At 42.4% G+C, this 17,534-nt stretch overlaps 1 protein-coding gene across 1 annotated transcript in view; it reads left to right on the top strand.

The window, feature by feature from the left end:
- Positions 1 to 17,534, top strand: part of LOC308325059 (cadherin-22-like) — a gene marked incomplete at both ends in the record, with an annotated part of 124,648 nt that overhangs the window by 70,137 nt on the left and 36,977 nt on the right. The window contains 3 exons of the mRNA XM_080777453.1: positions 162 to 349; positions 7,296 to 7,552; positions 10,868 to 11,004. Coding sequence (XP_080633579.1) covers positions 162 to 349; positions 7,296 to 7,552; positions 10,868 to 11,004 — 582 coding nt within the window. The remainder of the gene's footprint in view (positions 1 to 161; positions 350 to 7,295; positions 7,553 to 10,867; positions 11,005 to 17,534) is intronic.

The following is a 17,534-nucleotide window of genomic DNA, read 5'->3' on the forward strand; positions in this document are numbered from 1 at the left end:
GCTTCTTTCTTTGTCTGTTCTGTCTCATCTTCTCCACATGCACTCTCCCTCTAACCTCAGCCTCTTCCGGTCATCCACCTTTCCTCTTCTTCCTCGTAACACCTTCCATCACTTATTTATTGTCCTTTCCTCCTGTAACACTTACCCGGGTCACCAACCAGAGATGTACCAGTTCGCGGTCTCAGAGGGTGCGCCCGTGGGGACCTCTGTGGGCCGCGTCATCGCCACCGACGCCGACATGGGAGAGAACACGGACATGAGCTACCTGATCAAAGACCAAGAGGGAGGGGAGCTCTTCAGGGTCTCCACAGACCCACAGACGCAGGAGGCGGTGATCTCCGTCAAAAAGGTAAGGGTTCTGTAATAGCTGTTGGTCAGCGGTGCTCCATTCCTAAAGCTGTAGGGAAGTATATTTCATTACATCCAATAGTGGACCTTTTAGTCTACTGTCATCACTAAGCAAAGCATTAGAGCTGATAGTTAGCAATTAAATGGAGCATAGCAACCTTTTTTTTAACATGCCTAGAAGAAACCTTCAAGCTACTACATTAGATAACATGACAGACGCTTGAGCTAGCAGCTCTGCTTCTTATTATCAGTGGTAGTCTATCTATGTGATATGCAGACATACACTGCATGCCCACTGGGAGGTTCCATAAGCCTTCTACACAATTAGCAGAGATATGTAATTGCCGCCATAATATTGATACTTGATGATGATTATGACGACTGCATATGCGAGAAAATGGCACACACTAGAAATGTGTCTCCCTGGAAAAGGGCTGATGCCTGAGGCTGGACTCACACATGCGTTCAGCCAACGCGTCTGAAACACAAGCCGAGACTTGCGTGGTATAGTGTGGCGGCAGCGATTACAATTTAGGCATTTAGCAGACGCTCTTAATCCAGAGCGATTTACAGTAAGCTAAAACAACACATGATACATCAGATATATAAAAATGAAAATAATAGTCGTCACGCAAACTAAGAACCTAACATACAGTAGAATATCTGTATGAGTATACACTCATAGAGAATTTTGGCTGGTTAAAAACCGCGATGTCACCGCAACATGTCAAAGGCAGAGCAGGGCGTAATGTAAGTAGGCATGTAAAGGTATACTGTATTACCGTATTATCGTGGCATATAGTGTCATGGTATTTAATTATTTATGTATGCATAATATGTGCATTATGCTGCGTCATGCCACAATGTTTTGTTCATTAAATATACTGTAATGTTATTGGCGCATGGCAGTGTCAACATGCTAAAGCACAACCCAAATGTTATTACATTCAAGATATTGTACAAATGTTTATTCCACAGGCAGTACAAACTATACTTTAGATCATACATGGGCAACTGGGGGCCCGGGGGCCACATGCGGCCCTCAGGTTAATATCCGAACATTGATCTATTATTGATTTCAGCTCATTACTAGCATTACAATGTTATTTTTTTATGTCCAATGTATTTGTATTTCATTCATAAAGTTAACATAACTATAACTAAATGCATTTGAAAAAATAAATAAAAAATACTTCAGGATTCCAATAAAAAAATGGCAGGGTAGGGTAGGGTAGCGTAGGTAGGGAGGGGCAGTTGTGACGGGTGCCCCAGACAAACAAGTCAAAGGCACCGCTCACTTCACAGTGTAATTTTTTTTTTGCCGTTTTATTTAATGTTTGTCTTTAGTTCAAAGTTTGTTTAGTAAACGCATTGACAATGAATGGAACATTTACGCCATAACGTGTCGTTTACGTCATATTGTCTCTTTATTGTTAATGGCGTTTAATGTTTGTGTTGGCACCGTTTGTTTTACATCACCTAATCAACATGACTGAGTTAGACTTTAATATATTAGCGCCCCTCACTTCACACGGGTGTGATTTTTATTATTTATATTTCCTTCTTTATCGTAGGCATGCTTTTATCATGTCGGCGTCGTCGGGTTGTTATTGTTGGTTGTCATGGCTGCCAGTTCCCACCTGATGTCGTGTGTGAGCTCCGACTGCTCCAGACCGTTCTGAATAACTGCTAGCTTACATAATGTCTTGAGGCTAGGATTGAAGTCTAAGACATACAGGTTATCAGGGGTGGTGTCTCCTCCAAAGAGGAAGACACGATCTCCCACCATGCATGCAGCTGCATATCTCATACATCGGACCCGGACCTTTCCCTTGGGCTCAACCTTCTTCCAGGAGAAGGTCTCTGGACTGAATTTACACACATCAATATTGTTCCAGCCACCAAATATGTACAGCTCTCCATTGTAGGTAAATGCTGAAGAATAGCAGCGTCCTTCTAGATGAGGCGATGGTGGGCTCAGCCAGAGGTTGGTCTCTGTGTCAAACACTCTGAGGGGGTACTGATTCCCCCCGAAAGCAAACATCTTTGTCCCGATGATGGTGGCAGAGTGAAAGTATGTAGCAGTAGGTTGAGTTCCTCTGGTGTTAATTAAAGTCCAGACCATTGTGCTGGTGTCCAACTTGTACATGTCAGAAGTCCATCCAGTCAGCTTGGTGGATCCTCCATGTATAAACATGACCTTCTCCAACACACAGGCTGAGTGGTCGTACCTCTCCTCTGGAACAGTGCCAGAAACCTTGGGTTTGAACCATCTGTAGGCGTCAACACCAAATGCATAAAGCACATTGCAGTAAGGAAAGCCTCCCCAGATGTAGACTATATCTTCAACCGACACAGCTGTGTGGCCAGCGCGCCTGGATGGAACCTCTAGGTGGCGTCCTCCTCCTCTTCCTGGGCTCAGCTTCCTCCAGCATAAAGACACTGTGTTGAAGACGTTAACATCAATGTGATCACTGTCTCCTCCAAAGCAGTACAGCTTGTCCTGCAGCACCACAGATGCATTGAGCCATCTCTCCGGTCCTCCTTTCAGACGGACGGACCAGCGGATCATTCTAACGTCAGGCTGTTCTTGCTTCTCTGTCCCACAATGCAGTTCTGTCTCTCCGTCTCTGTCCCAGAATGCAGTTCTGTCAACCACACGCTATCTCTTATATCTCTACAGTGGTACAAACGTCATGTGACGCCTCTGGCCAATCCGTGAAGCCGGTGTGTTGCGACAGTAGTCTGTCTATCTGTGTCCGTCACTCAGGGAAAAGGCTCCAGTTTTCAGTGTGACTGGTGTGTCTATCATGGAGTAATTAAAGGATAGAGACCGAACCGGAGCGTTAGCCCCCCCCGCTATTCATTTCAGTGGAAGTTGCTCAGTGGCGTTTTGAAGCACCCGGAAGACTGCCGGAAGTACAATTATAACTCAATGGCTCGAGCAAGCGGAAGTTTAGCCTAGCCTAGCGGATGGCTTACGCACACATGACGTCATGAACGTCCGTCCATTTCCATTGAAGTGCCGCAGTTCCACATTTTGCCAGTAGGTAGTGGCAGCTTCAACGTTGGATAGCCTTACTGGGGGCTTGGTGTCTATGCCATACACAGGCGACTGGGGGCTCAGGGGCCACATGCCACCCCCACCATCACGCAATCCGGCCCTCATATTGATATATTATTGATTTCAGTGAATTACTAGTATTACAATGTTATCGTCTTCTCTTTTTTTATGTCCAATGTATTTGTATTTAATTCATAAAGTTATAAGATAACTATAACTAAATCCATTTGAAATTCAATAAAACTTTTACTTCAATTTTCCAATAAAAAATTGGCAAAAAAAATATTCAGGATTTCAATTCAAATATAGCAAAAATAGCTGATCTACAAGCTCAAAATGCGTCGCAATGCGACGCGTTTTGAGCTTGTAGATCGGCTACTTTTTGCTACGACATTAATATGCAATGTGGCCCCACTGGAGTGAGTGTGGAAATATTGTGGCCCTCTCTATTGTCAAAGTTGCCCACCTCTGCTTTAGATGTTCACAGAAAGTCTATCAAATATGTACAACACTATATATTCTGCAGTATATTATGGTATTTTGTGTGATATCATACAGAAAGCATTTCATGCTGTTGCATGCCTAACTGTAAGACAATAATGTCAAACGCATTTGAGTTAGCTAATGCTATATGTTATAAATATAGTACTGTATATGTGGAAAATCAAAAAGAGCGCTTGGCAGGGTTCAACACCTGCAAGCGGGTGCTAACCTCGAACGACGAACGTTCTTCTGCCGCGAACGTCAACCGTCCGCCAACAACAAAATGACTATAAAAGGCCGATCCACAAGCTTGTTTATTCCGGTGAGCGGTGCCGCTGCACAACAGAGCGGAAAATCCCCCTGAAACACAGAAACCGGAGCTATAGGTGCTAAGCTAAGTAGCTAACTGGTCCCAGTAGCTCCCAGTAGCTCTGTCCAGCCCTGGCCCCGGGTAGAAAATAATATAGAAGCCAAGACCGGAGCTACTCCGCAAATTTTATAACCTGGGCTGATCCTCTAGGCATTACTGATCTTGTCAATCCTTATGAGAATCCTAGCATGCTCAATTCTCAATTTCCATAAAGGTTGTCGCTACTCATTTTTTTTTATAGATGTGAAGTCAGCTGTGACATTGCCTTTCTTTTCTTTCCAATGTTATTGGCCACAGCCTGGTGTGTTGTGAGATTAAAAAACACCTACTGTCAACTGGATTTGAGGTAGAAGCAGTCAGACTCAGCAATATCCACTTTTTTCACTTCCATTTTGTTAGCAAATCACAAAGGACTTACCCAGCATTGATAAAGGCATGCAGTTCCCAGTTTGTGCAGCTGGAGATATGGCCATTTTTACATCTTACCCAGATGTATCCAACCTGTCACTCAAATTATGTCTCGTACACACTGCCCGATATTTGCTCCGATTATGCTTTGATCGGTGAGGTTGTCCACACCCACAACACCAGAGGGAGTGAAACAAACCATGTACAACCCAGATTCGGCACAAACAAGGGACTAAATTATTTTCGCTCCTATGCCACCAAAATGTGGAACGCCCTACCAACAGTCATTAAGACATGTGAATCCCTTGACTCCTTCAAAACCGCTCTCAAAGGGCACCTACGGATGGCTGCAATTCGAAACTGGCCTCTGTAAAACCTGATTCCTCCCCCACCCCACCCCCCCCCCCCCTTTTTTCCCCTCACTGTATATGTATCTTTTCCCTTTTTGCTTATATATGATGAATTCCTGTTCTGTTCTTTAACTACATAGAAGTATCTATTTGTATGTCTCTATATGTTTTGATGAATTGAACAATGTGGACCCTGTTGTAAACAAGTGTAATGCTTAATTGGGTCGTCCACTCACAGTTGACAGTCTCTGTATTGAGTTTGTGCTTGAAATGTACTGTAATTCTACAAACTGTTAATCAATATTTCAATCAATCAATCAATTGCTCGCTGTGTGTGAAAGGCTCTGCAAAAAGATATAGCGCCGATAAAAGTGCTCGCCGACACCTTCTGGAGCGTTGCTGAATGTCAAGCAAGTTTCATATTTGGCTCTGTCGCCGACTGGACCTCGTACAGTATGAAATGGGTCGCGATCGCGTCCCGAGAAGTCCTGTATTACAGCCAATGAGAGCACAGGACAGCTGTGCTCACTGCTCACCGCACTGCTGTCTGTCTGTCTGTCTGTCTGTCTGTCTGTCTGTCTGTCTGTCGGTCGTGTCGACTGTATCGATAGATGATCAGATGATAATATATAACCATTATTCCTTGGGTAAATCCCTGTCCTGTGTCGTACATGGTAGCATTAGCCCAATGTTGCTGTTAAATAAACCATAAGCAAATCATTTCACTTGAATAATGTTGATAAAACCGCATCGGAACAAACTTTTGGACCTCGTATGTTCTCTCTCTGTGTGTGTGTGTGTGTGTGTGTGTGTGTGTGTGTGTGTGTGTGTGTGTGTGTGTGTGTGTGTGTGTGTGTGTGTGTGTGTGTACGGAGAGAGACGGAGAGTTATTTCATGAAAATCAAGATTTAACGTCCTGTCTCACTGCATCACACGTAGGCTACAGTGCTACACTACACGCTGTCACAAACATGCCGTGTAGCCTGGCTATTCCTGTGTGTGTGGCATGCAGAGAGAGAGAGAGAGGGCCGTCCTCTGTGTCGGTCTGTGTAGCCTAGGCTATTCCTGTGTGTGTGGCGTGCAGAGAGAGAGAGGGGGGCGTCCTCTGTGTCGGTCTCGCGCTCGTATCACGGCATCCTGCACGTGTGTGAGATGTAAAAATGATTAAAAAAAAACAAATGAATATCGGGTCTAGTCTGCGACCAATCGTTCAGCGTGAAAGCCACAAGGATATAATGACAGACGATTTAAAAAAAAAGACTCCTGCAGTGTGAAATACATCACGATCTGATGACTCGCCGACAACTTTAAAACTCCTACAGTGTGTATAGGGTCCATTACACACAGTTCTGCATGTGAAGGGCTGCAGATGGATTGACCTTCAGCTCAAGAAGGGAAATAATTGAATCACACAACCTAATTTTCTCTAGTGTTGTCTTTAAGGCAGCCGTCATGCATTGCATTGGATGTATTGTTTGCAGCCTTGGTGGAAATCTTGCAGGTTTCACTGAGGGGACAATTGGCCATCTGTAAACAGCAAGGTTAGCCATTTAGCAAGGTACTGTATATTGGCCAGGCAACTGCAGGCTAGTGGTAAACGACATTGTTACTGTTTTTCGCGTTGTTAATGTCAAAATCGATTTTTGGATTTTACTCTGTGAATCATTGCAGAAATATCAATGAAGAGAAGGATGCTTATTGACCTTCTACTGTAAGAAGCAAATACTTTCCAGCATTTCACAAGTTAGATGTACAATTTTCAAAGGGATTTTCAGAATAGTTGTGATCCTGCTCTCTTTTGCATCTGTCAATGAATTATAGGCCGCACATGCAGCCTCTGGCAGGGTTAATGTTCCATTCAGACCTCTGGAAATGTGTTGACATCTATTTAGCCTATATTATTTTCAGAACAATAGCTCTCAAAAGTGATACTGAATTATTTTCTTCCACAGTATGCCGATAATTAGAACGATCACAGGCCATCTTCCAAAGGACGTCTTAAAAACAATATGCTGTAGTCAGGGGTCAGGACCTGCATGTTTGGATCATGGAACCATATTTATCGGTTGTGGGTAAACATTACAGTTTCTCTAGAACAGTCTGCTCACACCGCCAGCGATTTTTGCTGTTTTTAGTACTAATCTTTCAAGACCCACAGAACATTTTGCTCCATGAGTCCTTGGTGTCTCCACCTTGTTTCATTCATCTCCAGGCCCTGGACTCCACACCGACCCCCTCCTTGATTTCTCCACCTTGTTTCATTCATCTCCAGGCCCTGGACTTTGAGAGCAAGCGCACGCACAACGTGGTGGTGGAGGCGGTGAACAAGCACGCGGACCCTCGCTTCGTGGACCTGGGCTCCTTCCGGGACCAGACCATCGTGCGGGTGAGCGTGTCGGACGAGGACGAGCCGCCTGCCTTCCGTCCGGCAGAGGGCGCCGTCATGGAGGTGCAGGAGGACGCCAAGGTGGGAGCGCTGGTCGGGACGGTCACCGCCAAGGACCCCGATGTGGTGAACGCACCTGTCAGGTACTGTGCAGAACGCACCTGTCAGGTACTGTATTTGGGTCAGTGACGTGACACCCCAAAAAAAGTGTTTTTTAAAAACCTTTAAATAACAGGAATATAAATGATTTACTTTTGTTCTACTCACTCTCATCTTTATGGAAACATATTTTGTTTTTAGATATTTTATTGGAATCAGAGTTTATTCAGCATGTTGTTGTACTTGTGCCTAAAATCGTCATATGGTGTGACATGACAATAATTGTTTATAAAATGAAAATGGAGTACACCTTTCTTAAATTGCTCACTTTATCAAAGTCCTTTATCATAACTAACCTGTAATCCACTATAGTTTTGTGAAAATGTATTAAATCTGTATATTATTTCCGTAATCAACACTCAATGTGAGGCCCATGTTATCGGTCTTTCAATATATTTTGTATTTATTGTGACAAAACTTTCTCTAAAATTACACAAATATTTGTGACTCTTCCTTAGACTATTTGCTATGTAATCCATGAACATTAATGGTTTCATCATTAATAAAGGTATGATTTTTTTCACTATTTGGAACGTCACACCAAATTATTTAGTGTCACACCGTATGATCATATCTTCATTTTTCAAAGCAAACTGTGTTTTAACCTACTTATTAGTGAGTACTGAACTTTACAGATTGATTTAACAATTACTCAGGAAAAACAGCAACAGGAAAATTGCTTTAACATTGAATAACATGGCAATGACTGAATAAAACGAAATTAAACACAATTTATTGTGGATAGTTGCAGATTTTAGGTGAAAATGTTTAAAACAAATGTTTAAATGGACAAAAGAAGCATGGGACTTTGTTATTTATTGTTATATCTGTAGGAAAATACAGTTTGTACCATATGGTGTGACAAAAAACTCATATGGCGTGACAGGAAAACAGTCACACCATTATGATAAAGTGTCACACCATATTACGTTTTCTGCACTTAACATAACATTGAGGCTACTAGCTACACGTTAGCATGCTAACAACATGCTAGCTATAACAAAGCAACATAGATTTACATGTAATTATGACCAAAAAATCTAATACTTTTAGCTTTTTTAATGAAAAAGGTGTCACACCCACAGACACTTGGAAGAGTCGCATTGGTCAGCGTTCCAACAAGATCGTATTTCATGAAAAGGTTAAAATGATAATTCACCACAGACACCTGTCATGCTACTGTAATGCAAGTGCTGAACAGCCTTACTGAAGAAGTACCTCTCTATCCCAATGGGTGTCCAAACAATTGCCTGTTGAAATGTCCCAAAATGGTGTCACACAATATGATTTTGGTTTGGGGGACAAAATCTTTTTGATCAGAAATGACTGAAAACATTATGCTTGGACTTTGAAAAGATTAGGCTCACAAATAGACATCTATATTATATTTATGGAATTTTTAAAATAATTTTAGCATTTTTTTCCTTAGTTTTATTTAAGTTCCTACTTTGAGAAACAAGGCCGGGACAGTCGCACCATATGATTTTTGCTGTGTTTGGTTGAAAATTCTGAAGAAATGAGGAATGAAATGTTTTAATCTTGAGTATGTTCACATGGAGCATAATGTCCTGCACAATATTCAGAAGGTTTTTGACAAATATATGTTTTATTTATACATGAGTGACACTGAGGACAGCCAGGGACACCATGTCACGTCACCCACCCATTTATATATGTCTCTGTACTGCCTCCCCCTGGCCAGCCAGGGCACCTGATGGAGGGGAAAGGATCTGGTTGGAATAATGTGTTCCTTCCACTCGCTAAGTCCAACCGGGGAAACTCCCCTCTGTCAGGTGTAAAGAAGTGGCTTGGACGCTCATGCATTGAATGACGCATGAGGTCAGTCCGTTGCTCTCCCCAGGTTGGCGGAGAGAGTGTAGAGCCCAGGGATTACAGTACATAATAATAATACAACTCAGATGTTTTTACTTAAAGGAAGGGTAAGTGGTATTTTTTGGTTAAAATAAGTTATAGCTCAATATTCTAGTATTGATATAGAGTTTTGGGTAACGGGAGTTTCCCTGTCTCTCCAGCTCTTTAGATCAATATCCTGTGTCCTGTATTTAGTACCACATTGACCTAAATCGTTCCAAAGTACTTTAGCAGACCTAAGCTTGTAGATCGGCTATTTTCAAATAGCCCAAGTATAAAATAGTGCTTAACTGGTACAGTTTTGTAATAATAATCAAAATACTTAAGTAAAATATTTGAATACAGTACTACTGTATTACTATACGTACTCGTTTAACACTCTAAGCGACATAAACGGAGTTCTCTGTCCTATCAATTAGTAACGCCCAGCGCTCAGGACGGAGATTGATCAAAAGGACGGAGATTATTTTTCAAAACCGATCGCATCGCTCCACAGGCTGTTGCGCAACAGACACTGTTGCGCAACATTCAATGTTATTTTCCGGTGATCCGGTCATAGATGAGATCGAAAATCTTAAAACGTGAATAACTCTTGAACTAAAACATTCCGTCCAATTCTAAGAAAAGATTGTGTTAGACGACAGTTGTTGACTACGCTGTGGACTGTGTTTCAAGTGTTGAAAGCATCACTCCTCTCAAATTAATGGTGTTTGAGAACAGTACATAATAATGCTGTTGGCATTCTCTTTATTAATAATACTACAATATAACTCTAGCTGTCATACGATGTCTGTGGGGGTGGTGTGACTGTGAGGAGCCTTTGTGGGAGAGAGATCTAAAAAGCTGCCGTTGCCCTCGCTGGTTTAGGTTTAGGTTCAGGGTTTCTGTCAGCCAGAATACTGTAGCAGAAAGGAGAAAATTAGACAGTGGAAATAAAAAGAAAACCATCATTGGGTTTTCTGTAGACTTCCCGATGATTTTGCCAGAGCGCACTTTTGACATTTTAAAGTCTACTTTCTTGCTCCGGGGTGGGCAGTGAGTAACTAGCAGGGTCGCACACACTGTCACAGCTTTCCAATAAACGCACTGTAACAGATGATTATTGTTATCCATTTCTTTGGTGGATATGTTTTTTTCCTCTCTCTATCTTTCTTCTCTCCCCACCCTCCCTCTCTCTCTCTCTCTCTCTCTCTCTCTCTCTCTCTCTCTCATCATTCAATATTTTTAATTGCTCCCGCTCAAAGTAACCTGATATCAACTCTGTCAGTCCTTAGACAACCTCTTTGTTTGTCACAGTGAACGGAAGGAGAGCCCAAAAATAATTATAAGTGAGAAGAAAAGAAAAAGGACTGTATTCATTAAATGTCGCAGAACTGTGCTCCTCGTGCTTTACTCTCTGTGTGTCTCTCTCTGTCTCCGGGTTGCAGGTTTTCCATTGATCACAGCACGGACCAGGAGAAGATCTTCCACATTGATCCCGTAACGGGTGCCATCACTCTGGACAAGGTCTTGGATCGAGAGACTGCAGGCTGGCACAACATCACAGTGACTGCAGTGGAAGCAGGTGAGAGACTGCAGGCTGGCACAACATCACAGTGACTGCAGTGGAAGCAGGTGAGAGACTGCAGGCTGGCACAACATCACAGTGACTGCAGTGGAAGCAGGTGAGAGACTGCATGCTGGCACAACATCACAGTGACTGCAGTGGAAGCAGGTGAGAGACTGCAGGCTGACAAAGTAACTGCATTTATTTATTAAGTACTGTAGGCCTACTTAAAGTACAACTTTGAGGTATTTGTACTTTACTTGAGTATTTCCAACACTTGTACTTCTTCTTATGTAGTGGAGTCACTACATTCCAGGCAAATATAATTATTTGAAAACATTAGATACTAGTTACTTTGTAGATTTTGATTATCATTACAAAACATACACTAACAACTTACTAGTCTAGGAAAATTGGCCTCAGATCCTGTGCAGCAGGGGCGTGGCCCAGTGCGTTGCGTTTCAAATGAAATGCGAATCAAAAGACAGGGGCGGGTTCCACATGGAGTGGGCGCTACATCTAAATAAGACGGAAGGGAAACAATTGCTCCTTGAGCGGTGGTGGCCTACTACAATTCAATTTGGAATTGGATTCCCTTCGGACTATTTTCATGGTATGCACAGTGCTTCAGACCGGAAAGGGGAGTGTCCGCTCAGATTCTGAGCGCAACGTACTTCCCTCACAGGGATACGTTCCTTTTTTCCCAGAAGTTCCTTTTTTCTCGCCCGCCTGTTGGCGAAAAATAAAACTTCTGGGAACTCAGATTAACAATTTACAAGCTCAAGATTTGTTTCGCAATGTGAGGCTGTGAGCTTATTAAATAGTTTTATACATTTGAAAACTTGAAATAGGACATTCTGCTTTTTTTTTTTTTTCTACTTTTACTTGTAGTATCTAAGTACATCTTGATGCCAATACATGTGTATTTAATATTGCATTTGCAGTATAGTTTTACTTAAGCAAAACATTTGAGTACCTTTCCTACTGTACCACTACTTGTATTCTACTAACTGGGTTCGTAAACTCTCAGTCTCTCAGCTGGGGACTCCCAGGCTGGAACCCCCTCAAGGACCCCCTGGGGGTCCTGGTATCCCTCAGTGAGAACCAGTGTGTTCGAGCCACCATCAAAGTCCTCCCCTATAGTGACTCCACCATTTTACAGCAGTACATTTTCTGCACTTCTCTCCAGACAGTTCATCTCAGTAGAAGTGCTGTGTGATTGTCGGTTAGTGTTAGGTCACATTCTCACCTAATACTTCGGTAGACACCATGCAGAGAAGTTGGGATTCTTGCATATTTAATTTGCTGCTGTTTGCCTTCACACTGCGCTGTATAACCGCAGCAATTGGACACGCAGCAGGGACCTTATCAATGTGTTCAATTCATAAACTATAGCCTACACAGTTAAATCTATGGTGTTAAAATTATAACGTCACATGTGCATGTGTCGTGCCGTCGGGGACTGGACCTCTCTCTCTCTCTCTCTCTCTCTCTCACCCTCGCTCTCTCTCTCTCACTATACGCACGCAGCCACGCACTGTTCTTTTGGGCATGGAGGCACAGCGCTGAGCACATTGAGAACAGACAGCAGCACAAAATGTTTATTGAGATGAAAGTTCCTACTCCCCAGTCCCCACACAGTGACAGCACTCCATGTTTACGCACAGACAGACAGACAGACAGACAGACAGACAGACAGACAGACAGAATATTCTGTAGGTTACACTGCAGTGTTTTTATGTAAGCAATTGATAAATGTACTAGTCCTCATTTCGACCAGGGCTTCAGTCTCTTCATTCGACCACGTCTATCCTTTATAGCTCTATGGTCTATCCACGGTAACGGGACATCTTTGCACTGTAAAATATGCCTTCTCCGTCTCCAACTGTGTTTAGCTCCTCACCCGCCACATTGTTTGCTTAATTTCCTTTATTTGCTGCGGATTGCATTCCCACCTGCACCGAATCGTAATCAAGTGCGATTGGAAGTGAAGCGAAACCCCCGTTTTTGGTCGAAGTAGAATGCGGTTCTTTGATGCGCATTAGGATTCGAATGATGCTTCACATCTGCCAAACAAAGCGCACTTTCCGTCAATGTGTAGCAGGATTCGTTTTAATCGCAGTAAAGCTGTCTGGTGTGAAGGTCACCTTAGACACAGTAAAACGGGTCCATTCGGTACATTTTCAGAGTTATACATTCTGTGGCGTGATGTTACGGTGAATGAAACCCATGCAGCTGCACATCAGGTGAATCAAGGTTGGGATATGCAGCTGCTGTACGCTCCCCTCCCACACTCTGTTAGACTCAACAGGGATTCTCACTTCTTTTTTTTACAGTTTGACTCTGTAGGAATCTAGGCTAGCCATGTAGGCCAGAGTCGGTGTGTGTGGCCTTATAGCCTTGGCCACGCCTCCAGGTCTCAAGTTAATACGTAAGACCTGGTAATTAAGACGTGCAAAATAGCACCGTTTACATAGGAACCTAATGTGCATTTGCATCTTGACAAATGTAACACATTAGAAAACAGTAATGTTAATGCATTCCATCAACGCACGTTGCACAACTAGTTAGTCAGTGCCCAAGTGATCCACTAATTAGCAAACAAAATGAAAAACAACATTTATTAAATGTAAATCTGGCAGGTGAATGTGCTCCTCATGCCTCCTGGCTTAAATCGTTCGATGGAGAAAATCTAGGAAAAGCCCAGGCACAACTTATGGGAATGGCTCTGAGGGGGATTATGTTACATTTAAAATCTCAAAAAGTAAAGCTGGTTAAAGCACGCAGACTCACTCATGCCTGCCAAGTCATTGCACCTGTCGAAATCAAGCGTCCAAACACTTTCTGACTCGAGCTGCCAAAATAGCCGGCAGCTTCCCCGGGGCGGTTCTAGACCTGGGCCACGTAGACGGTCACCCTAGGGCGCCCCCTGCAGGGGAGACACCCACTGGGAAATAAGGGTCACTGATTTGAAAATATAATGGAACAGCAACACGAATAAAATAAACCATTCCATAATGCAATGGTTAGATATTCTTCATGCGAGCACATTGTATATGTCTGTAGCCTACTGTGTACTAGGGCATGGCGTTGGGTATTTCCTACAGTCATCAATAACTACATGAACCTAGCTATGCTTACCTAGGGATTTGTAGTTTGGGCAATTTTTGGCAAAGATATTTTGTAGAGGGGAAAAAAGGAGGGCGGCAATGGAAAGTATCTAGGGTTTAATTGGTTAATACATCATTGTAGCATAGATTCAATATGTAATGCAATATTCTGCTGGTGTTACAGTATATGGCATCCGTCTTTCTGGAAGAGGAGAAAGAAAACATTGTTGTTTCTCTCGACTTGTGAGTGGAGACAATCCTGTGATCTCGCTTGATCTTCCTGGATAGTTTTGTCAGAGTGAACAATGGAGTAACTCTAGAGCTGCTGCGGCATTCGCAGTAAACGTGACGTGTGTGTGTGTGCACGTGTGTGTGCGTGTGTAAATGTGTGCATGCGTGCACACAGGCATCCATGTGCGATTGTGCATGGAAGGATTGCTGTATGTTTTCTCTACCTTTATGCAATCTTGAAGGAGTGGATGTAGTGATTTGGGGATTGTATGTAATGCAAAAGAGATTGCATTCTGCATTGTAATAGTTCCCCTGCTCAACACCAGGTGAGAGAGAGTGCACGATGAAATGGAGCACTTTTTCTTCCCCTGAATTCCGCACGTCTCTTGGTTCTTTTTTACCATCCCATGTAGCCACGGATACAATAGATTCATGCAAGCAATAAAATGCCACAGTAGCCCCTCAGCAAAACATTTTCGAATGGAATTTTAAATTAGTTTTGTGAGGCATACATTTAGAGCCATAATTCAAGACAAATGTGTTCTTTTGTATTCCTCTTTATGCTTGTCATGACTGTAGGCACATTTTAATGTTAATTGGCTGTCAGACACACAAACACAAGGGCGCGCACATGCATACACGTACGCACATACACACACACACACAGACACACGTGCGCGCGCTTCCAATATTGAGCATAAACACAAGCCTGTACTTGACAGATAAAGCCTCTCGCACTGTCATTTGAAGGAAACTTCCAGACAAGCCTCGGAGTCATTGGTTGATTCCATCGGAATTACAATTACAATCCTGTATGTGCCTGCGTTGCTTATCGGCAAGTCTGCAACTTGCTCATTGAGTCCAGAGTGTGCTATGAGCAGCGATAGAGATAGAGAAAGAGAGAGAGAGAGAGAGAGGGGTAGAGATAGACAAAAGAGTGAAGGAAGGCATGTGTGGGAGAAAGAGAAGTGAAGCAGTACAGTAGAAGAATATTTTTTGACAGAAAGGCTTTCTCCATAGTGATTTTGTTATTTTAGTATTTTTCTTATTTTATTCACAGTAGAGCTCAGCCATTATAAGCCTGCAGAGCCAAGAGGTCAGGGTGACACCCTGACCTCTTGGCTACTTTCCAATTGGCCCTTTGAACACCTGTGGTGCAGGTGAATAATTAGGGATTGTGCCACAGAGTCGTGTAGTTTTAACGACACCCTGAGGGTGTTGGAAAGAAGCCAATACGCACGCACGCACAGACACACACGTGCACGCATGCACGCACACACATGCACATGCACATTCCCAGCTTAGAGGCCAAGGAAAAACCTTTGCCCTGCACTTTTCACAATCGCCCCCACCTATTGCATCATGGACACCTGTCGATACGATTGTGACAGAATAAAGAAGTTGTTGACCTTAAAGAAACGAATCTATTATCTAATCTATTATCCAGAGGATCATGTGGGGATCAACCTGGAGATCTTTCAGCTTAGAGCAGAGGATGTGAGGCTGCATGCCGTTGAAAGCCGAGGAAAGGTCCCCAAATAGTCATAGCCTGTGGCTGTGCCCTCCCCCCCCCTATTGTGTAATTACTTTAAAAAGAGAAAAATATCAACAATAGCCTATCAAAGAGCTCCCAACACAACTTGCAGAGCTTTTATTTGCTAGATTAATAATTTATTTTAACTAAATTGTTTAAATATATTTTTTTAATTATTTTATATATGCATTTGTTTCTTCTCCTTTCCAATTGGCCCCTTTGACTGCCCCCTGAGGGCTGTAGTCGCCTCTTCAAAAGCCTGTGGACTAAATAGTTTGCAAACCAAACTGTCCCACTGGGACGATAAAGACTAATCAAATCTGCCAAATAAAGACTGGCAAATCTGCCAATCCACATGAGCTCGTTGTCAACAGCTCTCAGCTGGTGCGGACTCTGCGGAGGTGGTTTTAAGTGAGAGTGAAAGAGTGTTAGCTGGGATTAATTTGGCTGTGTTGCTTCTAATGAGAGACATGGAGTGCCACTGCAACGCGTCCATTAAGTTCCTGGCACTCAAAGCTATATGAAGAGCAACTCATTGACTTTTACATTAATTTGGTCCCATTGTGGAAATTCATAAACACTTACTGACATAGAAATAGCTGAATTGCCATTACATTATCAAGTCACATTATTAGCACATTTCATTATGACAAGTGCAGACTCAATGTGCTTTAAAAAATAATAAAATGCAAAATTCACCAGTGACACAAATTTAACACAATTACATGATTACCATGCAATAATGAATTAATAAAAAGAAAGTCGAGTTTTTAAAAATAACTACCCACTCTAAACCTAGCTGAAAGTTTGTGAGAATAGCCCTGTAACACCCAGCGTTGCAATAGTACAACATATTTGAATTAATTATTATTATTTTGTTAAACGTCATCATTGATGTTCATTGCAATGCCATTGCAATGCCATTGGTCATGATATTTGCATATAAATACCCCCCCACAGGCTGAAATTCACACAAATTAAAAATATCTGGACAATTTAGATAACCTATGACCTTTGACCTTTAACCCTGATAAAAGTAAGTAAAATAACTAATATGTTTTTTTGTGATCATTAGAATGTCTAGAACATGTTTTATTCATTATTATGAAAGATATCCCCCAAATGTAAATTATTAATTTATTATTATTATTTAAATAATTATTATAAATGTTCATAAAATTAGCATAATTTCCTCTGATAAGTCCTAGTTGATATACATATACATACACATATATACATAAACACACACATGTGTGAACACACATAATGTGTGATGCAGTTAGGCAGGCCAAACACTAGGTCTATTAGTCCACAGTTCAATTCAATGAACCATTAAGGAAATAAACAACTCAAAGAACTGCTGGTCATAGTATAAACAATATACACAGTGAGTCCATGATCGGTGATTATGGCAATGAATAACAGTTGGGTTTCCAGAGGCTTTCTGACTCACGTTTGGTTAGTGGACGCACACAGTTGGAGGGTGAAGAGAGAGATGGTGCTGGAGGTTGGTAGACAACAAGCCGGTGTGGTGAAGCATGCATGAATGAGTGACTGCACCTAGTCCTATTTGTAGCCTCCCACACCTGTGTGCAGTGAGCAAGCTGCCAGCCACTCAGCCTTGATTGAAGGATTGGCAGGGAGGCTCCATGGGCCTCTCAATAAATCCCACT

This window comes from Protomyctophum bolini (genome assembly GCF_963924005.1).
Source record: "Protomyctophum bolini genome assembly, chromosome: 2".
Lineage (NCBI taxonomy): Eukaryota > Metazoa > Chordata > Actinopteri > Myctophiformes > Myctophidae > Protomyctophum > Protomyctophum bolini.